Source organism: Antechinus flavipes, chromosome 4 (genome assembly GCF_016432865.1).
Source record: "Antechinus flavipes isolate AdamAnt ecotype Samford, QLD, Australia chromosome 4, AdamAnt_v2, whole genome shotgun sequence".
Classification (NCBI taxonomy): Eukaryota; Metazoa; Chordata; class Mammalia; order Dasyuromorphia; family Dasyuridae; genus Antechinus; species Antechinus flavipes.
The window spans coordinates 223,012,145-223,037,055 of NC_067401.1; the positions used below are offsets into that span (position 1 = coordinate 223,012,145).

Below are 24,911 nucleotides of genomic sequence, written 5' to 3' on the forward strand. Positions count from 1 at the left end.
AACCCACAAAAATTTAGATCTATCATATACTGCTATGAACTAGAAAATAGACTGTACTGATAATTCATCCATTAAAGAGACTACATACTTGTAAATAAATAAAAAGCTTCTATATACATAATACTGTACATAGGATGAAAGATGTAGTGAAATGGAATAGTTTTAGAGGATCCCTTCTTCTCCAAATATATATATATGTGTGTGTGTGTGTGTATATATATATATATGTATATATATATACACACACACACACACACACACACACACACACATATATATATACACACATATATATTTTAAATTGCAGTCTGATAAACTTTAGTTTAAAATTTAATATTGTTGCTATGATATTATCACTTAATTTCAGTGACAACCACATGAGCGCACAACCATATTTCGATATTTTTTCAGAATAACATTAGAACTGTCATCAAAATACAGTACAGAGATTGCATTCAGCTTAGTTGGTGCACAGCAAGGCTTAGGTACATGGTCAGGAAACATCAGATGAACCTAGAAAACAAAGGAATAGTTTTTTTTTAAAAAAATAGAAACAATTTATTGTATTTTGCGGCTCCTAAGAACTAAAATACTTGAATCCTTTATAATCAATAATAAGCACCTATTGCTAAAATATCAGTTATGTTTGGTGGATATATTCTTTAAACATGAAGTCTAAACTCATTCCTAACCTCATATGTTTTCCAAAGATCTTCAAAGTAATTATGCAAAATTTCCAGTGAATAATATTCAATGATCATTCTCAATATAAATGAGAAATAGAGGGAATCATATAAAGGACATCAAGAAGGATGTGGGTCAAAGATTGTGTGAAGGGAAAATTAGAACCAAGCTGCCAAGAACTTTAAATGCTAAATAAATAGGTTTGTATTTGATAGAAGAGTTAAAAGGGATCCTTTGTCCTCTATTGAGCCAGAAAGTGATATGAGCAGAACTAGGCTTAAGGAAAAAGGTTTTGACACCAATGTGAAGGGTGAAATCAAGACAAGAAATATTTAAATTATGTATGCATAAATAGATTAATATTATTTTAATTAATATTTCCTCTGTTAATGCAGATCAGAACATTTCTGTATCTTAGCACAGATATTCATGAATTATTGTGGCTGAACAAAAGAGAAAACATCTAGTGGCTAATCTTTGCTGATGAGCATCTTCTGTACTATCTAGTCTGAGCTACTTGAGTATAGATTTTAAGATTTTCTAACTTCATTTTTCCACCCCCCACCAAACAAACAAACAAACAAACAAAAAAACAAGCAAACAAAAAAAAGTGTTGTTATATTAGCATGACCAGGCTTAATCTTATTCCAAAAAGAGACATCAGAGTAGATTTCATATTGAAGGTAGACAGGTATAAGAAATGTAAAATAAGAATAATTAGATTGAAAGTAATAGCTCCTATAATGTTATTATTCATAGCAATGAGGGCATAGATATTATGAATACATTCATGCCATAAAAAAACAATTCAGTTCACTAGTGTTTTTAACTTTTCTTTGTTGAATCTATCTTCAATCAAATAGCATTTATTAATGCCAGTCCCAGGTACTGTCAAGTTCTGGGGATACAAAAAAGGCAGAAAACCTTAGGGATTATTTTAGTTCTATTTCTGCAGCTCTTTATAGGAGCAAATGAAGTAAAAGAAGCAAGGGAGGGCAGAAAAATCTATATATCTGGAGTAAGAATGGAAGAAATGAATTTGAAAAGTTGACTATAGAAATGGTTCTGACTAATTCTCATCTGAAAGGTACTTTACTTAAGGACTGATTTGAGATAATTTAGTAAAGAGACAATTCACTGATCTCTCCCACCTCTACATTGTCCCAAATTCTCTTTTTCCAAGACTCCTTCAACTCCCTTCCCTAAAAGTTTATGGAAAAACCTATTGATAAGTCAAAAGGGACATACAGAAAGTCAACTGAACCCCAGGAGTTCTGGATACACAATGAAATACATATTCAGCCTTGGCTAAAATGATATATATAAGTACTGAAATGTCAACAGAAAAGTCAGGGAAAATGAGGTGAGCTGACAGAAACTTGAAATTTCTAAGACCTCACAAAAGGAAAACTTGGAAGATTTTTGAGACTTTTAGATGTAGCTTGTGTCCCTCATCAACTTTATCTTCCCTAACCCACACATGCATGATTGATAACCTGTATATTTCAATGATCTTGGCAGCCTCCAAAAGTAGTTTTTACATAAAGATGGATTGTTCTTGCATGAGTTTTCTAATGTATTAGTCACAAACATGGTTTCCTTTAACAACAAACATGCCTGTCTTGTTCCATGTCTTTTTATGGAACAAGCGTTCTGCATTTATGGTGCACAATGCCAGGAAAAATCCCACTTCCCATGTATGTTGGCGTTGTGCTATGACTTATATATAATATCCCAGGGCAGTGATGCAGAGCAGGAGTTTGTTCCAAATCCATATCAGGGTGTTTTGGGTGGGTTTTTTTATTGTTTGTTTTAGCCATCGCCTTGAAGACTCTATGGCCATTACATCTGATGGTATTTAATGACCTTTAAAAATTATTTTTTTAAGGAGAGGAGTATATTTTCTCCATTAAAAATACTGACTACTGTTTTGCTTGTGGGAAATGATGGTGTTACTGGATATATTTCAATGAATGTAGAAGCCACTCCTGAAAGCCAAAAGTTAAGATATGCAAATATTTATAATAACACTTTCTGTTGTGGCAAATGACTTGGAATAAAAAGTGGATGAATACCTCTCATTTGGGGAATTGTGGGGGGAAAACATGGTAAAGTGGGGGGGAAGGTGTTGTATTTAGAGTCATAAGACCAGAGTTCAAATATTGGCTTTGCCAATTACTACCTTTGTGACTTTACACCACTAATCTATCTGGGCCTCAGTTTCCTCATCTGTAAAATTAAAATGTTGAATTAGGTGACCTCTAAGACTCCTTCCATCTGTAAATATTTAATCCTATAATTTTGTGATTATGGCACCAAAAGAAACAATGAACACTAAGAAGTCAGAGAAAATTGGGGAGATGTATGAACTGATTCAAGTCAATAGAACCAGAACAATATGCTTACTCAATATAATAACACAAAGGAAAATAAAAATAAAAGATAAGAATTCACATCAACCCAATGACTAATCATGACTTTCCTGAACTGTTTTTGAAAAAAGTCTCTCCCCCTCGTTTTGGCAAAGAGGACTTTAGATTCAGAATGAACCATAATTTCTTAGATGTGGATTTTTTCTATAACCTAATAATATGTCTTTGTTTCAATGGAGGGACTATTGAAGTAGACTTTGAAGTAGAGTCATTGGGAAGTGACAGATTTTTTTTAAAAAGAGCATCAATGCAACTCTTTAAAAGAAAAAAAAATATTTCACCCCCTACAAAAACTACAATTTATTCAGCCATTTCCCAATTGAAGACTTTTTTTTTTTTACCATTTCCAATTCTTTGCCACCCCCCAAAAAGTTTGTATTTTTATTTTTATTTTTTGCAAATAGACCATTACTAGAACCATATTGGGGACAAATATGCTGGGATAAACTGCTTTCCAATGAATTTTTATTTACTCTGTGATAATGAAGTTTCCTCACATATAAAAGTAAACAATTTTGAGCTCTCTGCTGACCTCCAGTTTTGTATCTACAGCTGCCTACCAAACATTCCAAATTAGATGTTTATAGACATCTTAAATCCAACATGTTTTAAACTGAACTCATCTTTGTCCTTAAACCTTTTCTTCTTCCTACTTCCTCATTTCTTTATTAATTTTGGAAGTATATGATCCTTTTAGTTACCTAAATTTACAACCTAGATGATATTTTTTTACTTTCCCTCACTCTCATCCTCCATATACAATCTGTTGCCAAGACATGTCCATTTTGCCTTGAAACAGTATCTCACATTTGCCCCCTTCTTGTCCCTGATACTGCCACTACCTGCAGGCCCTCTCTTACTCCCAGACTATTGTAATAGCCTATTAGTTTGTCTGCCTGTCACAACTCTCTTTCCATTCCATTTCATTCTTCACTTAGATATCAAAGCTGTCTTCATAAAATGCAGGTCTGACCACAACACACCCCTACTCAGTAAACTTCAATGGCTTCTTTTCACTTCCAAGATCAAAAAATACTCTGACATCCAGAAACCTTTATTTCTAGGTCCCTCCAATATATGTAGCTATCCAGTCTTTTTGAACCTTACACTTCTCAATTCTCCATTTACTCTAAAATTCAGTGATACTGGCTTTCTTGTTTTTCCTTGAACAATATACACTATTTTTCAATCTCAGCTATTTATATTGGCTTTTCCCCATGCTTGGAATGCTCTCCTTTTTCATTCCTACTTCTTGATTTTCCTGACTTCTTCAATTTCAAGCTCAAATCTCACTATCTACTAGTTTTTCCTTCTCCTTTTAATGTCAGCACCTTCCCTCTTTTGATTATTTCCAGTTTATCCTGTATATGGCTTATTTGTGCATAGTTGTTAACATGTTGTCTCCTTTATTAGAGTGTCAGTTCTCTGGTGACAGCTAATTTTGTTCTTGTGTCTTAACACATCCTGGTGCTAATACTATGGTATTTGTTTAAAAAATACTTAATGATAGACTGACTGTGGAAGAGGGCATGAGGGATTATGGTTTATTTCACAATGTCTAATAGTAGAATTCTCCAGCCTGTACCCTATAGATCATATCTTGAAGCAGAGAAAGACAGAAGCGTTTGTTTACACTAAGTATGGGGGAAAAAAAGAGTGGTTAATATTAGAAACTGAGAAGTAGTGTCAGAAAGAAGAGATCTCACACCAGAAAGAAGAGAAGCCAGGATTTACTTAATTCACTACATTTAACTGAAAAGAGCAGAAGATTACAAAAATTGAGGGTTGCTATAAAATTTAGAATGAATCTATCATATCAAGAGTAGGAGAGTATCATGGTGAATAGTTTGCCATGTTAAGCACTATGTTCCAACTCCAGTCCCTTAAAGGAACCATATTCCTTAACACTAGAATCCATAAACTATTGGATACTTCAAGAAAATTTTCCATATGGATTATAATTAGAGTTGTTGTACTTTTGTACAAGGGTGAAACCCAGATACCTATTCTTCCTAATATTTTCTCTGAAGACATACTACATACACACACACACACACACACACACACACACCAAAAAATTAACTATACAATTTGCTATAGTGAACTGAGTTAGAAACCCAAAAGGTCTAAATACATTTTACTGTAAACATTGCCCTTTGTGCAATAAATTTGATCATCTTTTTTGGAAACTATCAAATATAACATTTGCATGTCTTTTTCCCCTTTAAGGAAAACTATTTATTGAGATATCATAGTAAGAAAAATATTAATATAATATTCCTTCAATAAACTAATTGTGAAGAGTATGGATATACCTATGCAGACATTTTCTATAAGAAGAGAGGAATAGGTCAAATATTTAGCCCTGTGGAATTGTGATGTCCTTTCCCTTTCTGTGGTTTTCTCATCTTCCCACCTTGACCTTAATATTTATATCCTAGAAGCTTATATAGTAAGCTAAAAATTAAAACCTTTTAATAATAAAGTGTATTCTTCATTTTCTTCTAATCATCACTTACAAATCCATTTCCCTAGATTTTGGCCATCCTGTGTACTGTGTTCTGTGCAAAAGAGCACAGAAATCTGGGAAACCATAGAATCTAAATGCTAGTGAAATACTAAACAGCAGCTAGACTGCTAAGACACAATAGTGATTATTCTTAGCAACTGAGTTACTCAGAGAAAAGTCCATCCTATAAAGTTAAAAATTGGAATTGGTTGCAAGGACCACTTGGCATTCTTAATAGTGAAATTCTCACAAATCTTAGCTATATCCTCCTGTCCCTGGCCATGTGCCAGTTCTGGTTTTCTGCTTAAGAAACAAGAAAGAATGTGATATTTTGAAATAAATCACACTAAAAACCATGGTCATATTTCCATGATAATTTGCTGTGGCACTAGGTTTATCTGACTAGTACTCAGCATGCAAACAGAACAACCTGATTTTTCTCTTCTTTTGAATGTGCAGTACTACAAACTCAAAATGCCAGGTAATCTTTTATACTTGTCTGGTTTATCCTCATTAATAGGTAAGCTATGTCATTTGGTGTCTCTTCACAGAACTGTTCCATTTTCTATCACTACTATGAGAATCTTTGCCTCACTTTTAATCACTTTTCATGGCTTATTTAAAGTGTCCTTTTTGGAAAGCATTCAATCCTAATTTCTACTCTTAGAATCCCCTATTTACTTAAAAATCAGCTCAAATGCTGTGTTCTATTACATATGAAGATTTTCATGCTCTCCATTCTCATCCTTCACCTAGCTACTATTTCTTTCTTCTTCAAATTATATTCAATATATTTATGTAGCTATATTTATTCTTTTATATTTTGTACATCATAAAAATTGTTATTTTCTCTCTTGTTTTTCTTCTAGGAATAAACATAAGATAGAGGCATTTGTTTATATGGGATTGCATTTTCCTTTGTTTAAACATCTTTGAATCTATAGGCTATAATCAAGACTTGTTGTCATGTCCAACTCTCCATTACCCTTTTTGGGCTTTGCTTGATAGATATAGTAATTTGCCATTTAGTTCTCCAGTTCATTTTACAGATGATGAACCTAGACAAATAGCTTTGCCCATGGTCACATGGCTAATAATTGTTTGAAGCCACATTTGAACTCACAGAGTTCAGAGTTCTTTCTGATTTCAAGAGCAGGACTCTATATACCATATCACTTAGTTGCCCATAATCAAGGCTAGATTTTGGGGGAGAATGACCTGATTGCTTTGTAGCTAATGTGATAAAAAATCTGATGATGGGTTAAAAAACATTTGTCAACTGTTATCAATTCAAGACTAAATCATGTCAAACAAGTAGTTTCAGCAAAAAAAGGATCTGTTGCAATTTTTAAAGATATAATATTTTGTAGGACTTATTCCATAAGTCATATCTGGTAATTTTCACATCACCGTGTTTTCAGTTTGCTTCATAATTTTCTTAGCCATTTATTGCAAAGAGGAAGTCCTTGTATCAGCAGCTATTTTATTGAAGTATATATATAAGTTAAAGAAAAATTCCCAATTAAACCATTTGTTTGTGTAGGAGCTATTATGATAAAGGCTGGTGATATAGAAAGAAAAATGACACAGCCTCTGCTTTCAAGGAATTCATTTTCTAATAGGGGCAAACACCTTAACTGAAGGATCAGTCAACAGAGCAAACTAAAAGACGCAATATCACTGCCTTCCATTATTTCTAAGTTTGTTTACTCCATCTGATCAACTGCTCATTTCTTTTATTTTTTTTTCTAGAAAGTGCTGAGTAGTTTCTATGAATATTTTTCTGTAATATAGTTTGAGATCTGGTACTACTAGACATTTAATTCTACTTTTAAAAATAATTCTTTTCCTTGAGATTTTTTTTTCAATAAAAAAACAAATTTCCTTCTTCAGGATAACTTCTTATTAGTTGGACTGTGCTTTTAAAAGCAAATGGTATCTGTATGTGCACAAATGTTTGTGGCAGCTCTCTTTATAGTGGCCAGAAACTGGAAACTGAGTAGATGCCCATCAATTGGAGAATAGCTGAATAAATTGTGGTATATGAATATTATGGAATATTATTGTTCGGTAAGAAATGACCAACAGGATGATTTCAGAGAGACCTGGAGAGACTTACACGAACTGATGCTGAGTGAAACAAGCAGGGCCAGGAGATAATACTTCAACAACAATACTATATGATGATCAATTCTAATGGACCTGACCATCTTCAGCAATGAGATGAACCAAATCAGTTCCAATGGAGCAATAATGAACTGAATCTGTTACACCCAGCTAAAGAACTCTGGGAGATGACTAAGAATCATTACATTGAATTCCCAATCCCTATATTTTCTCCTGCCTGCATTTTGGATTTCCTTCACAGGCTAATTGTACAATATTTCAGAGTCTGATTCTTTTTGTACAGCAAAATAACGATTTGTCATGTATACTTATTGTGTATCTAATTTATACTTTAATATATTTAACATCTACTGGTCATCCTGCCACCTAGGGGAAGGGGTGGGAGGAAGGAGGGGAAAAATTGGAACAAAAGGTTTGGCAATTATCAATGCTGTAAAATTACCCATACATATAACTTGCAAATAAAAAGCTATTAAAAATAATTTAAAAAGAAAAAAAGCAAATGGTTTATATTTATACACACAAAAAATCTATAGTCACCCCCAAGAAAATATAATACCCTTGAAGGGAGAGACTATGTAATTTTTGCCAGTGACTAACAGAATTCCTTGCACTTCCAAGGGCCTAATGCATCTGTTAATTCATCGATTAGTTTTATTTTTCACTCATAAGTTTCTTTTTCCTTTAAAATACCTTAAGGGTCTTCCTTAATATCTTTGGTTAACACCATCAATCCCTTGTTTCACATGATTCAGAGATTCTTAACCAACTTCAAGATGATATACCAATGTTTGGACTCAGATTTTAGGGTCTCTACCAGCTTAACTATTTTTTGACATTTCTTGTCATTCTTCAGTTTATGTTTATATAGGCAAATATGTTAACCTCTCCCACTGCTGTTTCTTCTTAGGCAGCTAAGAGGTACAACAGATAGAGCGTTGTTGTTGTCTTTTGTTCTCCAAGAGCACCATGACATCAGGGAGATAATACCATGACATGCAAATGAATTGGATTAAAGTGAGGGGGACCTGTGCAAAGTCACCTGCCTCACTTTCCTCTCCAGAGCCATCTGACTTCAGTGGCCAGATATAGAATAGGATGATAGGTGATGGCCTAAAATGGGAAACCTTGGATTTCTTAAAATTAAGATCTTCCCCAGGTCTCAGTTTTCCTGAGGCAACACCCATTCAGTGATTAAGATAATTCACTTGCAAGTCATGACATGGACCATTGTTTTGGAAAACTTAAATTAAAATCTAGCTTTAGACATTCATTCCATATGTTTGTGATCTTTTTAAAGTAATTTAATCCCCTTCTCATCTGTAAAAGTAGAATGATGACAATAACATCTACCTCTCAGAGTTTTTGTAGGGATAAACTGAGATATTGTAAAGCACTTTGAAAATTTTGAAGTGCTATAAAAATATTAGATAGTATTTGTTTTTATTACTAGTCATTAAACAATATTCTATATCTCAATTCAATGACCATTTTCTTCCAATGATATTTACCTAATTTACTTAAACAATGTATAATCATTGATCAAATTATGCACTGAAATTTTGTGACATTTCCCAATGCCCATTTACTTATACTTCTGTGGCTGAACAACTATTACAAAAACTTCTCATGTCAATAAACAATAGTTGTTAATTATGTTGGGCCTCCAGAAATATTAGCAGATCATTGAATATATGGTGGTCATGCACGATTAATGTTGCAAGTATTTTGCCACTTGGCAGATAGAAAACCACTTGTCGTTTATAGGCTTGTAGTGAAAAAACGTGCTTTGTAAAACTTAAAATTGCTACATAAATGTGCACAATATTATTATTGTTATCTTATATTTCAACCATCATTGATTCTAGTAACAATAGAATAATAATTATATACAATATTATATATGACATATAATACATATTAGAATGAAAATAGAATAATGATTCTAATAATAATAACAAATGATTATTATTAACACTGAGATTTACATTGGTGCAGTCTCTGATAAATAGTAAATACTTAATAAAGGTATGCTGACTTGCTAACTGATTAATTTCTTTTTTTAATTTTTATTTTTAAATAACTTTTTATTGACAGATCACTTGCCAGGGTAATTTTTTACAGCATTATCCCTTGCACTCACTTCTGTTCCAATTTTTCCCCTCCCTCAGATGGCAAGCAGTCCTATATATGTTAAATAGGTTACAGTATATCCTAGATACAATATATGTGTGCAGAACCTAACAGTTCTCTTATTGCACAGGGAAAATTGGATTCAGAAGGTATAAATAATCCGGGTAGAAAAACAAAAATGCAAGCAGTTTATATTCATTTCCCAGTGTTCCTTCTTTGGGTGTAGCTGCTTCTATCCATCCTTGATCAATTGAAACTGAATTAGCTCTCTTTATCAAAGAGATCCACTTCCATCAGAATACATGCTCAAACAGTATTGTTGTTGAGGTATATAATGATCTCCTGGTTCTGCTTATTTCACTTAGCATCAGTTCATGGAAGTCTCGCCAGTCCTTTCTGTATTCATCCTGTTGGTCAGTTCTTACAGAACAATAATATTCCATGACATTCATATACCACAATTTACCCAACCATTCTCTAATTGATGGGCATTCATTCATTTTCCAGTTTCTAGCCACTACAAACAGGGCTGCCACAAACATTTTGGCACATACAGATCCCTTTCCCTTCTTTAGTATTTCTTTGGGGTATATAACTGATTAATTTCTTTAAGTTTTGTAATTATTCCCCACATATTATTTCCTTTGACAGTCACAACAACCTTCCACTGTAGGTGGCCCAGAAGTCATAATACCTATTTTTGAGGCTAAAAAAATGTTGAAATAACTTGCCTTTTCTATTATACATGTAAATGATGGCATAATTCATAAACACTGGTCTTAGAGGAAGACCAGAATTCAAATTATGATTCAGATAGTTTTTATCAGTCTCTGGGCAAGTAATTTAACCACTATCTGACTAGGTTGCATTAATTGTAAAATGAACATAGTAATAGTTCCTATTTCCCATGGCTATTATATCAAATGAAATAATATCTAGAAAGAGTTTTAGCACAATGTCTAGTACAAAGTAGACACTTTGTATTGTTCCCTTCAATCCTCCTCCTAGCTCTAAATGCACTTTTTTCTACTAAATTCCTCTACTTTGACATATGCTTTTACAGAAATATTTCTACAATTTTTATCTTATTTTTAAATAGCATTGTTTACTATGTAGCTCAATACTACTTCAGAACTTGCATCATGGTCAAAAATTCTTGAGGGTGTGAAAAAGTGAGCTAATTTATATTCCAAAGATTTTTGCCAAGATTAAGAAACCAAGAAAAAATCAAATCTAGTTCTTTTTGTATAATGATTGATAGTTACATAATGCATTGATATTTACAAAGCATGTTCTTCATAATCTTTTGAAGCAAGCCTCATTATCCATATTTTACAGAAGGAAAAATCCAGACTCAATTAGATTGAGTCATTTACCTAAACTTCTGCAGCTAATAAATAGCAAACTTTAGACTTGAGCTCAGGTCTTTTAAGGCTCTCTCATGATAACAATAACATGGAATTTTCTTGAAAGTTTGTTACAACTTAAAGCGTATTAGTTGTTGAATTTGTTTTTGCAGTGTTTTTTCCTAAATTAGTGTGTTGTTCTTTGCCATTAGGAGTCTTTAAGAAACTGATATGTGACTACTTTTAGTGATTTGGATTGTATAAATACATAGAATGTAGAGAGAGTCAGGAATCCAGTAAAATCAAGGGAGATATCAGGAAATCATTACTTGGAAAAACAAAGTAGGAGTATCTCAAAATTGGATTTCTGCTTATGGATCAGTTTCTATATGTTTCTGTCTTTGTTAGAGCATAGGAGAAATGTGCTAAATTAATTACAATTTTAAAATTAATTATTAAAATTAATGTTGGTTAAACAGATCCCATCATTCATAGGGGAAAAGATAAGAACCTATCATAAATAAATTATCATGAACTGTCAAATACTGAACCCTCTGGAAAGCCAATAGTTAGGGCTAGAAGTTTTTATCACTATAGTTACAAACTTAACCAAAAAGTAGCAAAAACAGTATGTGAGCTGGGTATCAGACATGAAGCAAGTGTGCCATGAAGACATGGCAAATGTAAGAAAAAGATTTTTACAATGGTTTCAGAGAGCATGCTATGTTTATATTTCTATTAGCATCATATAGCATATGCATAGGCAAAATGTAAATTCATTTCAATTCGAGAAGAATGTGTCTCCATTCTCTAGGTTAAAAGTAAGATTGGAATGCTCGTTACAAAACAAACAAGGAAAAAAAAAGTATACAAGGAGGACCAAGGAGAAAATAAAATTTGAAGACACAGAGAGGAATTATGACTTGTATTAGGGTGTAAATTGGAGTGAGAGAAAAATTGGGTGGTAGAAGAATGTGGCATTGAGAATAGAAAAAAGGATTACTAAATATTTGGAACTAAATAAATAAACTATATTTCCTAGACTATTTTTAGATGAGGTCAATTAGCTAATTAGCCAGATCTTGGGAGTGGGTGAGATCTAGAGGTAGAATAAGCTGTTTCTTATTAAGAGAATATTCAGAGGGCAGCTAGTTGGTACAGTGTATAGAGCACCAGCCCTGAAGTCAGGAGGACCTGAGTTTAAATCTGTCCTCAAACACTTAATACTTCCTAGTTGTGTGACCCTGGGCAAGTCACTTAACCCCAATTGTCTCAGCAAAAAAAAAAAACAAACAAACAAACAAACAAACAAACAAACAAAAAAGAGTATTCAGGTGGGACTGCATGAGAAGTTATCAAGCAATAGAAAAGAAATTTTAATGTTGATTACTGATGACTCTTCTAAGGAGTACCAAATTGTTCTGTTGTCAATTTTGCTTAATACCAAGATTTATACCATCTGACGGGTAATGGAGAGAAAAATACTTGGGAACTACAAAAAGCAGTGATCACAATCCTCTCTGGTTCATTTACATAGGAAACTGATACTGAGAAAGTATTAGTAAAATTTATGAAATCTTGAGGAAAATCCTGAAGAACTTAGAGCACCAATAATTTGTGAAATTTGTGTGTGTGTGTGTGTGTGACATGTTTTCAAATCCCTATAACTGCTAATATTGCCAGATTAAGAACAGAGTGGGTACACATGGGAATTGAACAGTGGGCTGGGAAGATGGTTTCTCAAAGAGGAATTGGGAATTGGGATCACTGTTGAAAACACAGGAATAACTAATCTTATTTATTAAGGCATATAGGTAAGTAAGGTTTACCAAGGGTAACCTTAAACAAATGTTTGCTTTGAAGCTTACCAGTTTGATCAAGAAAGCTTTACAATGGAAAGGTATGAGACAAAATAAAATAGCCCACGTAGAATTACCATGCTCAAAGTCACATAGTAGCATGTCTGATATAGGGTGAAGACAACCAAAAAAATCCACAAATGGAACTATCCAAGCCAGTGACAAAACACATGACCACAGATAGTTATATAAAAGTAAATTTAAAAAAGAGCTATGAATAAAGTATACAAGAAATCCTAACACAAAGGAAAAATTGTGTTGATTTCATAGGAATCACTGAATTTAAATGTAATGGAACTCATGACCACAATCTGATTCTGTATTAAAAAAGATATATCCAGAAATGTCAAATCAGGAATAAGAAGGCAGGAGTACTGAAGGCAGAATGTGTGGCAGTGGTGGAAGGCATCTTACAGGGAGAGAATTGTTGCCCTACTGGTTGGCAGCACATGGTCAGGAAAAGGTGGGTTTGAAAACTGCCACGGAAAAGATGCATTCCCAGGAATTTTTTTTTTTACTCTGGGGCATAATGTTCATCTTCCAAATCTTAATAAATTTTCATTCTTACAAAAATAAACAACAAAAAAAAGAAGAAAAGCACCTACCAGAGTTTGAACTATGGCATGATTGGTAGCATTCATATGGGCATTCAATGGAAAAGAGCATTCTCCATCACAATAGAAAGCAGCATAGCCCTCCGGAGCAATAATCCAATCCTAAAACATGCCCATAAAAAGATAATATTAGATGAATATATCTGCATGAATTATTCCATGTGTAAACAGTGTACTGCTGTTTACTTCAAAAGTGAAAAATTAATAAATACTTGAATTCCTAAAGAAATAATGTTCAAAGGATCCTCAAACTTTAACAAATTTTATTAAATTTTTCACAGTGTTCTCCAGTAATCAATCATTAAAGAATAACTTCTATTGTTAAACTTAAAGTTCACAATAAGACTATAAACATATTTATTTATAAATATAAATTATATAAATAAAAATAAATTTTTATTGGTAAACTCATTTCAATTTTTCCAAATATTCTTTATAAAATATTATATTTATATAATTACAAATGTTACATTACATATAATAGTGTGATTATGAGTGTGCATGTGATAGACAATATAATAAAGTGCATAAAGAGATTCCCTCAAAATTTGAATGTTGACAGTCTGATCCAAACAAATAACAACTCTCATTGCCTAAGGTAACTTTCTAAGACTATAAATTGTGGGGAAGGTGTCTATCTCAATTGGTAAAGGAAGTGTTCTCTCAGGGACCTTCCAAATGCCAATGAAATTATAAGTCTAGGAAAAAAGTTCATATATATGGGCATGTGTAAATACACAGCACATCTTTACATGCAGATGTAAATATTTCCCTTTAAACACATGTTCATGAATATCTTGAATCATTAAGACACACTCTGAAATATTATTTAGATTCTTTAACACATAAAGTTTACTTCCATTTCTATGAGTACTCCCTGTACTTCTTCAAAGTTCCACCTCTCCAATCTTAGTAAATGCTTTCATGAATTGCTGTAGTAAAATAACACGAATCAACACCACCTTAGAGTGAACTTTTAGAAATGAACTCTCCATTCTTTAATAATCAGCAATTTAGGATTTTCCTAGCAAAAATACTGAAATGCCTCACTATTTCCTTTTCCAGCTCATTCTACAGATGAGAAAACAGAGGCAAATAGGGCTAAGTAACTTTCTAGTAAATGTCTGAGATAAAGATTTGAACTCCTGTCCCAGAAGGAATGCCTAGGAAAAGTGAAAATTTTTAATTAATTAAAACAATTATAACAAACATATATTATATCTTGTCCTTGTGCAAATATAGGATTTTTTTTCCTCCAAAGTCAATATTAGTAGACAACATTGAGAAGCAAATTTAATTATCCATCTATACATATGAAAGATTGTATATGAAAAGTGCTAAGGATAATGTGTTTTTGTTGTTGTTGTTTTAAATCCTGTTAACAAGAAAGGACATTTCTAAGACTAGTCAATTCTAAACTTTTCATAGTGTGGAGAGTCAATAGATAGTATGCAAAAAGCTCCCAAATTCTAACCTCATTCTGTTTCTACACAAAGCTAAAGCTCTCCTTCTTTTTTTTTTCTTTTTTGCTACTATTTTCCTATTAATATCATAAATATTCTCAAAGGTAAACATTATAGTAGCTGGAGTGAGGTTAAAAGTGCTGCAGACCATGGATCTATCTCCATTGACAGAGGATATTTTATTTTAGTTTGTGAGTAATGCAGCTCTGTCATTCAGTAAGCTTTGTCACATGGACAAGTTATATGATCTTTTAGGACCTCGATTTTCCCCTTTGAAAAAATAAGAGGTTGGACACTATGGATTCTGAAGGTTCTTAATGTTTTAGATGGACAATTCAATAGGGGAAAATCATTACACGTTGGAAAATGAGCAGTTTATATGATTAGAGTAGACCAGTCTTATGAGCAGCCACTAAACTTCTAGTATGAATGAAATGGAGAGATACAGTCTGAATTTATTTTTTTAATTAAAAAGTAAAAGCACTCTATGAGTTTGTCTTATGCACAGTATAGTCAAGGACTTGTCATTCTCAATGCCATATTTTAGATTTTCCAGGGTAGGAACTATCAAAAAAAAAGATACAGATAACAGATAAGCTTTAAGTTATGTCATGAGCTGTTTACTATCACTCTTTAGAAGAAGGGGAAAATAAAGATTAATACAAAGAAATTCACAATAACTGAGGGGTTGGTTGTATTCAAGGGAGCAAAGAGACATCAACTCATCAGAAGCATTTATTTTATTCTTACCTGCCACCCTAAATCTCGAAAGCTCACATAGAGTTCATGTTTCTTGCAGGCTTGTTTTTGTTCACTTGTATTATAATCTGGAGAAAAAGTAAAATTAAAAATCATGTCTTGATAGCTATCTCAATGAGAGTCTCTAAATATTAAAATACCCCACTTAACAGATACCACTTATGAGATCAGAGACCTGAAAGAAATTTCAAAAATCATTAAATCCAATCTCTAATTTTACAGAATGGGAAACTAAAATGCAAACACTTTAAGTGCATTGCCTAGAGTATCAGAGGAAATAACTGTCTGAGACAGGATTCAAACATATGTTTTCCTAACTTTGAATCCAATGTTCTATCTTCCATGCTATGCTAGCTCATTTCTTGGCAGAACATTTAATGAAGATATCTGTCATTATCTATTGCATATTTTAGAAGAAAATTCAAAAACTTATTCCCTTTGAAGCTTGTCAATGAGAATCTAACACTTGTTTAGAAAATTAAACTAAATTAAATCAAAAGTGTAAATCTAAATAGAAATCTAAACAATACTTGTTTAGAAATAATTCTGTGTACCCACCTCTGATAATAGAATAAAATGAAGCTATGTAATAATTATAGGATCTTGATAGACTCTGGTAGACTTGGCTCAAATATTAGATTACTCCAAGAATCTACTCATTTTGTTTCCTTCTGGGCTAGTAAAGGGAAATAGTCAAAGATTCAGAGCAAAAGCAGTTTTTTTTTTAAACAAGAAAGGTCATATTCTCCTGTAGTTTTCTACTTCAGTAAAATAAAGAAGCCTATTTTCTTGGTGATAAACTTTGGTGAATAACCACTCTCCAATCGAATCACTCTTGATTTCTAGTGGATATATAGAAGTTAAAGACATTTTTTAAAAGTCCAAGTATTTGCATTTAGCCTATGCTTTTCTTGATTTTAGCATGAAATTTAATATAATGATAAAACTTATAAAGTCTTTTACCCTGTACTGTTACTGCAGGAATCAACAGAAAGGGAATAGAAGTTATCCATTTCAGAGGACACCTTCAGACTCTGGGACTTGTCCTTCCTAGGATAAATTGGGTAAAGCCAAAGAGTAAAATGATGCCCTACAGCAAATTATAATGGACCATTAAACACAGTGACACAAAGTGCTCCACACTGTGCTGTGGGAGAAAGAAAATAAAAATGAGTCTAGTATCGGATTTTAGTATATGCAACTTTTGAAATTCAGAGAAGAAAACAAAATTTCCTAATGAAAACCATGTGTCTAAGAGATGTGCCTGAGGCAATAATAGGAATGTATTAATTCATCCCTTTCTCAATTAAAATATTGAAAATGGAAGTTGTGCAATGTATTCAATAAGATAAACTAAATGCACAGGATTAGCTATAAATTCAACGTGAAATCATCTGAATTTCATATCCAGAAACCAAAAATCTAAAGTATATTCATTCTTTTTATTCAACCTTTTATATAAAGTAAATGTTATATATAATGTAACATCACATAAAGGTAACTAGCAATGAAATTTACAACAGAAACTGGTTCCAAGGATCCAATTTCACAGAGCTTTAGGACCATATGCTTATTCTGTCAAGAGTAAAAAGTAACGAATAGGGAGAAAGAGTAAACTTTTTACCCACGGCAGCCAACTTTGCAATGAGCTTGGAAATCAATAGACGGCAGAAAAAGCTATGGGAGAAAAGGCAAGGAAATTAGAGTTGTAATTTTAAAAAAATCATTGGCAGGCCACAGAAGCTTAAATGAGAATGGAAATAAAACTATTGTAGATGAATCTTCCTATATGAGAAGGAAAGTCCTAATTGTGATTAAATGAAAATTCTCTTATACTATAGTAGATGCCAGAAAAGTATTTCAACTTTCCTGTACCTAAATGTAGTCTGTGAAGCCGGCAGGCATTCCTCTGTTTTGTCTCTTCATGGCATGTTATTGGTAAAACAGGGCCAACAATTGAAAATACTCTTAAGCAGCCAGATTTTCCTTGTAACCAATTTTTGGAAGCAGTGCAAATGTGAATTTTTCCCCTTAGTCATTTTGGTCATTTAAAGAGCATTTTGTTCTAGGAGAAAATAAAAAGAAATATGATGGGGAAAAGGAAATACAAGGAACTTTCAGAGGAGAAAAGAATGTTTTCCACTCCCTCTGGGCCTTACCTAGACTTTTAGTCAGAGTTTGAATGAATAAAAGTTAACAAGTAAATCCCTATCTGTTTACATGCGTGTGAAGGGGTCAGGATGATGAGGGTATATGGAATATGCAAGAAAAAAGGCCCATTTCACTATATTGGTTACTTTTTAACTTTGTTTTTCCAAAATATATAATCAGCCCATTTTGTGGGACAATTTTAGATAAATCTATAAAAGGGAGGGGGGAAATCCTAAAAGAGAAATGAATGTTTAAATAAACTTAAAACAAGAGGAAAACAAGGTAAAATTTTCCCACTTCAAACAAGTCAAAGAAATAAGTTGAGCATTTGGTTCCAAGAGGAAAAGAGAAGAAGGAAGGTAATCCTGGTATCAAGGAAAGGAACAAATGAAATTAGCCTATTTAAAAAATGGAAAAGAACAAAACAAGAGTATTCTTTGTTTAAAATAGAACAAAAGCCAAGATACCTCTTTTGATATCAGACTGCAATTTAGCAACTGCTTTGGATTAGTTATTTGAAGGCTGAATCGATTTTCATAGAGTCCATTAAAATGTAGGGGAGAAATTCTCTACAATTTTAATCCCCTCCAGTGAAAACTTGCATTTCCTCAAACTCTGTCTCTCCCTTTGCACTGTCTGTTCCTCATATCTGTCATATTTTGCTCACTCAACTTGCCTTTGGATTTCCTTCAAGATTCAGCTCAAGTCATAACTTATATGGGAGGCCTTTTTTAAGTCTCTCTTCTCTCCTCAGCTGTTAGAGTCTTGTCCTCTCAGATTATCTTTTACATTTGCTACATTTTGAATGTACTAAATTATTCATGCCCAGATTAGAATATTTATTCCTTGAGAATGGGGACTATTTTTTCCCTGACTTTTGTTCCCCAATATCCAAGGTCTGATGCTCAGCTCTTAATAAATGTTAACTGTTTGACCCATTGACTTATGGAAATGGAGTTTAAAATCGTCTAATAAAACTGAATAAATTTATAGTTTTGAAGCAAGGAACTGCCTTTGTTGGGATTCCCCACAAGCTTAAAGAGTATAAGAACTGTGCCAGTGTTTAGGTCTGTAAGTCTGGGTTTTATTCAATTCAGTTTAGTTTAATTCATCTGAGAATTCCAGAACATGAGTGTCTGTCTGCATGAGGAAGAGAATTAATAATTGCTCCAGGAGTTCTTAAGTTTGTTGTATTAGTGATTGTTTCCATTTATATTAAACACTGTTATTCATTATTTTGTCTTATTTCTTTTTTAAATTATTTGCCCTAATTTCTATTCTTTCTTATATCTCCTTCCCACTTTCATATATACCTCCAATGTTATTCCACTGTTGTAATTCAAATTTAGAAAGACCAATTTCCCCAAGATCTACTCTTAAATTAGGAATGCTAGGCAAGGGAAGGATGAGAGAAATTGTGAAATACTTACAAGATGAATGTCACAGACTTAGTTTTTATTGTGCTGATCTTTTCTTTATAAAGGAAAGTGATTTTTTTTTTCCTGCATGGAGTTGAGACTGAAGGTAAATGAGAAGAAATAAGAGAACAACTTAGCTGTCCTTGATGGGTTTAAATAATCATCTGGGAGGAATCATAGCCAAAGGAACTGATGGAATTTTATGAATGTATTCTCTGAGTGACAGAAATATTATGCAATATGGGAAAAGGTGATGCTAGATTGCAGATAGCTAAATACCATCATTAGTCATAGAGGTAAAAAGAGAATGGGAAACCATTTGAGTTTCATTTCTAATCTCTGGGAAAATTGCAAAAAAAAAAAAAAAACCCACTTCATTATTTTATAAATGTATTATAACCATTGAGAAAGGAAAGTTGGTATTAGTAGGGTAGCAATTTAAGTCTAAAAAAAAAGTCTAAAGTATGATATGGCAGCTTAATAAGCTAATACAAACTTAGTCAGCCTTAGGAGAAGAAGAATTTCTAGGAATTAGATGGAAATATTCTTGGTGTACTCTGCCCTGATCAAATCCCATTGGATCCCATTTATTTCTGGGAACCATTGACTAAGTAAGACACTGATAAATTGGAGAGTCAAAGGACTTCTATTTCTTGTTCTATGATGATCTGGTGAAGAAGGTGGAGATGCTTAGCTAGGAAGAGATTACTAGAACAAGACAGCAGGATGATACAGTTTTCTGAAGCTCTTAAAGGTTGCCTGTCATGTCAGAAGGATTAGATTTATTATTTTTTTGTTCAGGGGGGCAAAAATGTGGGAGACTGAAGATTAACAGATCAAAATTGAATATAAGGAAAATGTCTTAACAATTATAAGCCTGTCTAAAATTGGAATGGGCTGCCTCAGGTAGTACACAAAAATTCAAGAATAGATGAATTCTGCCCACCGCATATGTAGTAATAGAGATTTTTTTTGGGGAGGAATGTGGATTAAACAAAATACTCATGGAAGAATTCATTTCTGACATTCTAGTTCATTCTGTCTCATAATTTCTGAGGCAACAAAGCCTCGTTGAAAACAAATCATAGCACACTAACCCCATAACTTTTTCTTTGAACAAGTTTATTAAATTACTAGTTTACTAGACTGCTAGATTAAGGAAAATGCCTGAGGTAGAGCCAAGATGGTGGGCTAAAGGCAGGGATTTGTCCAATCTCTCCCCCAAACTGCTGCAAATTCCTTTAAATAATGACTCTAAACAAACTTTAGAGCATCTGAATACCCAAAAAAATGGAGTAGAAAATTTTCCATCTGAAGGAAATGTAGAAGTTCAGTAGAAAAGGTAGGAGTACACAGTGTAGCCCCAGCTTCAGCCCCAACTTGGGCCGACTTCTGAAGTAGTACTGATGGCTTCCAGACCTCTCTCTTAAGAGACACCAAACAGGAGATAGAAGGGCAGCAGAAAAGGTCTGTGGAATCAGAGTAGGAACTGAGTGTGCAGTCCCAGTGTAGACTTCACTCTAACCCCAACTCCCGCTTGGATCCCAGTATTAGTAAGGCAGTGCTGGAGGCTTTTGGATATCTCAGCTGGGAGACATCATGGAGTACTCAGAAGATTAACAAACAGGGTCTGTGGCAATGAGGTGGAACTCTGGTGTGCAGTTCCAGTGCAGCCCAGTTCATAAGAGGTCCAGACATAGTCAGCACACTAGATCTTTCAGCTACTGTAGGGTAGAGGCACACTTAACAGCTCCAAGACAGAAAAGAGTTTGTGGTCAGATTCCTAGAAGGATTTCTGAAAACAGCTGCACAAAACCCCTGAAGCTTGGGACAATGCACCATCCACCTTGGAAACAGAGCCATACATTTCTAAACATTGAAAGTTATTTTGGTGACAATGAGGATCAAAACACATTTAGAAGATGATAACAAAGTTGAAGCTTCTACAATCAAAGCCTTGAAGAAAAGTAAGAATTGGGCTCAGGTCATGGGAGAGTTCAAAAGGGACTTTGAAAATCAAGTAAGAGAGTGAGAGGGAAAATTAGGAAAAGAATCGAGAAAGATGCAAAAGGAAATACAAAAAGCTAATGAAAAGAATGTCTTAAAAAGCAAAATTGGCCTTTTGGGAAAGAAGGTACAAAAGATCAATGAGGGAAATAATTCCTAAAAAAAATAGAATTGAACAATTGAAATGTCTTTATAAGAAATCTAGATACAATAAAGTAAAACTGAGAAAAAAAAGAAAATGTGAAATATCTCACTGGAAAAACAACAGACCTGGAAAAAGATCCAGGAGAGATAATTTTAAAAATTAAAAATAATATTAAAAAAGTCCTGATAAAAAAATCCTGGACATCATCCTTCAAGAAATTATCAAGGAAAACTGTTCTAATTTCCTAGAACTAGAGGGTAAATTGAAAAAATTCATCGATGTCATCCTGAGATTCCAAAATAAAAACTCCCAGGAATATTATAGCCAAATTCCAGAACTCCCAGGTGAAGGAGAAAATATTGCAAGTATCCAGAAATAAACAATTCAAGTATAGTGGAGTCACAGTCAGGATAACATAAGACTTAGCAGCTTCTACTTAAAGGACCAGAAAACTTAGAATATTTTTAGAGAGCAATGGAGGTAGGATTGCACCCAGGAATCACTTACCTAGCAAAACTGAATATAACCCTTCAGAGGAAAAGATGGTCATTCAATAAAACAGGATTTTCAAGCATTTGTGATGAAAAGACCAGAACTGATAGAAAATTTGATTTTCAAATATAAGGTTGGAGAAGCATAAGGAGATAATCAGGAAAGTGATATCATAAGAGGCTTAATAAGGTTTATCTGTTTACATTCCTACATAGGAGAATGGTACTTCTAACTCATTAGAACTTTCTCCTTATTATGACAGAAGGAGTATATATAGATCGACAAAAGACAGGGGTATGAATTGAATATGAAGGAATAATAACTTTTTTTAAAATGATGAAATTAAGGGGTGAAAGGAGAATGTATTGGGAGAAACAGAGAGGGAGAAGGAATAGTGCAAATTATGTGCCATTAAAAAAAAGAGAGACAAGAAAAACCTTTTACAGTGATGGGGAAGAAAGGAAGGAAAGGAGGAGTGAGTAAATCTTATTCTCATCAGAATTGGCTCAAGTAGGATGTAACATATATACTCAATAGGGGTATAGAAATGTGCCTTACCTAGCAGAAAAATAGGAGGGGAATGGGATATGGAAAAAGGGGATGAGTGATAAAAGAGAGGGTATATTGAGGGAGGGAGTGGTTAGTACCAAAACACTTTTGAGGAAGGACAGGGTGAAAGAAGAGAGAGAATAAATGGGGGGAAATGCAATTATCAATAGTAATTGTAAAAAAAATAATTAAAGCAAGTTTCTTTGATGGAATATTATTGTTCTCTTGAAAATGATGAGCAGGATGCTCTCAGGAAAAAAACCTGGAAAATCTTCCCTGAATAAAGTGAAATATACTGTATATAAAGTAATAGGAATGTTCAGAGACAACCAGATATAAATTACTTTGTTATTCTCAATAGTAAAATCATCCACAAATAATGTGAAGGACTTATGATGAAAAATCCTGTCCATATACAGAGAAGGAACTGATTGAAACTGAATCCGAATACAGATTGAAGCATTCTCTCTCTCTCTCTCTCTCTCTCTCTTCTCTCTCTCTCTCTCTCTCTCTCTCTCTCTCTCTCTCTCTCTCTCTCTCTTTCTCTCTCTCTCTCTCTTTCTCTCTCTCATTTTTAACTTAACTTAATTTTTCTTGAGAATTTTATATTCATTAGTGTGGGAGATCTATGTTTTCTTTCACAATTTGATGTTTATGGAAATGTTTTACATAACTTCACATGTGCTTTCTTAAGTGGATGGGGATAAGAGAGAGAACCTACAACTCAAAAATCTTAAATGAAAAAAAATGTTTTGAATGTAACTGGGGAAAATATTAACTAAAATGTCAAAAAATAAAATGAAACAACTGTGGAAATAAAAAATGCAATACACTATTGGTAGAGTTGTGAATTGATTTAGCAATTCTGGAGAGCAATTTGGAACTATGCCCAAAGGGCTATCAAATTTCAATAACCTTTGATCCAGCAGTACTACTACTGGGCCTGTATCCCAAAGAAATCATAAAAGAGGGAAAGAACTCACATGTGCAAAAATGTTTGTAGCAGCTTTTTTTTGTGGTGATGAGGGATTGGAAATTGAATGAATGCCCATCAATTGGGGAATGGCTGATTAAGTTATGGTATTGATATTATTGTCCTGTAAGAAATGATGAGCAGGCTGATTTTAGAAAATATTGGAAAGACTTACATGAACGGATGCTGAATGAAGTGAACATAAGCAAGAGAACTTTGTACGTAGTAACAGCAAAATTGTATGATGATCTACTATGATAGACTTAGCTCTTCTCAGTAATATAGTGATCCAAGCCAGTTCCAATAGACTTGGGATGGAAAATGCCAGAAATATCAGAGAAAGAACTATGGAGGCTGAATATGGATCTAGGCATACTATTTTTACCTTTTTGTTTTGTTTTGTTTTACTTCTCATGTTTTTCCTTTTTTGTTCTGATGTTTTTTACCCAAAATGACTAACGTAGACATCTATTTAATATCATTATTATACATGTATAACCTATATTATTGCTTGATATCTTGAGATAGGGGAGAGGTAAGGAAAGGAGGAAAAATTGGAGTTCAAAATCTTATGAAAAATGAATGTTGACAACTATTTTTACATGTAAGTAAAAAAATAAAATACTATTAAAATAATTTTTTAAAAAGAAAATGCCACATTTTCAAAATGAAATGACTCTGAAAATCACACATTTACTACTTGTGGTGCTCTGAGAAAGTAACAAACTACCTTCAGTTTTCTCATCTGTGAAATTAGGGAGTTGGATTAAATGGTATCACAGTTCCTTCTAAATGTGGATCTATAATCCAATGATATAATAGGATATGAAATGAGATTAAAATATTGTTCAGCACAACTCTTTCCACCTACCCCTAGTCTAGCTATAGAAGTTACTCAAAATGCTTTACTATAAACTTCTATTTTGTCCTTTTTAATGTTGATCATTTTGGTTTTAGATTCTCTTTATAACATAAAATTTCAACAAAATACCCTATCTTCTACATTGACTCATTTCTACTTATGTTAAAATTTACTTGCCTTCATGCTTTACGTTTTGAAACATCTTTTTGAGCGTTTTATTTCTCTCTCTGCTTTATCACTAAATATTGCAAAAGTCTGTTATCCAAACACAAACAATATGCTTTCTTGCTTAATACTATGAAAACATGAAGTCACAAACCACTTATCATAAATTCAATACCTAATGTAGTGTCTTGTACATAGTAGGTATTCAATAAATCTTAATGAA

The 24,911-nt window shown here is 33.2% G+C and overlaps 1 protein-coding gene across 1 annotated transcript in view; it reads right to left on the bottom strand.

Moving 5' to 3' along the window:
- Positions 1-299: 299 nt before the first annotated feature.
- BMP5 (bone morphogenetic protein 5) overlaps positions 300-24,911 on the bottom strand; it is a 159,379-nt gene continuing 134,767 nt past the window's right edge. Inside the window, exons 5-7 of the mRNA XM_051997182.1 lie at positions 15,918-15,994; positions 13,696-13,806; positions 300-513 (exon numbers count right to left, since the gene is read on the bottom strand). Of these exons, the coding sequence (XP_051853142.1) occupies positions 364-513; positions 13,696-13,806; positions 15,918-15,994 (338 nt within the window). The 3' untranslated portion in view covers positions 300-363. The remainder of the gene's footprint in view (positions 514-13,695; positions 13,807-15,917; positions 15,995-24,911) is intronic.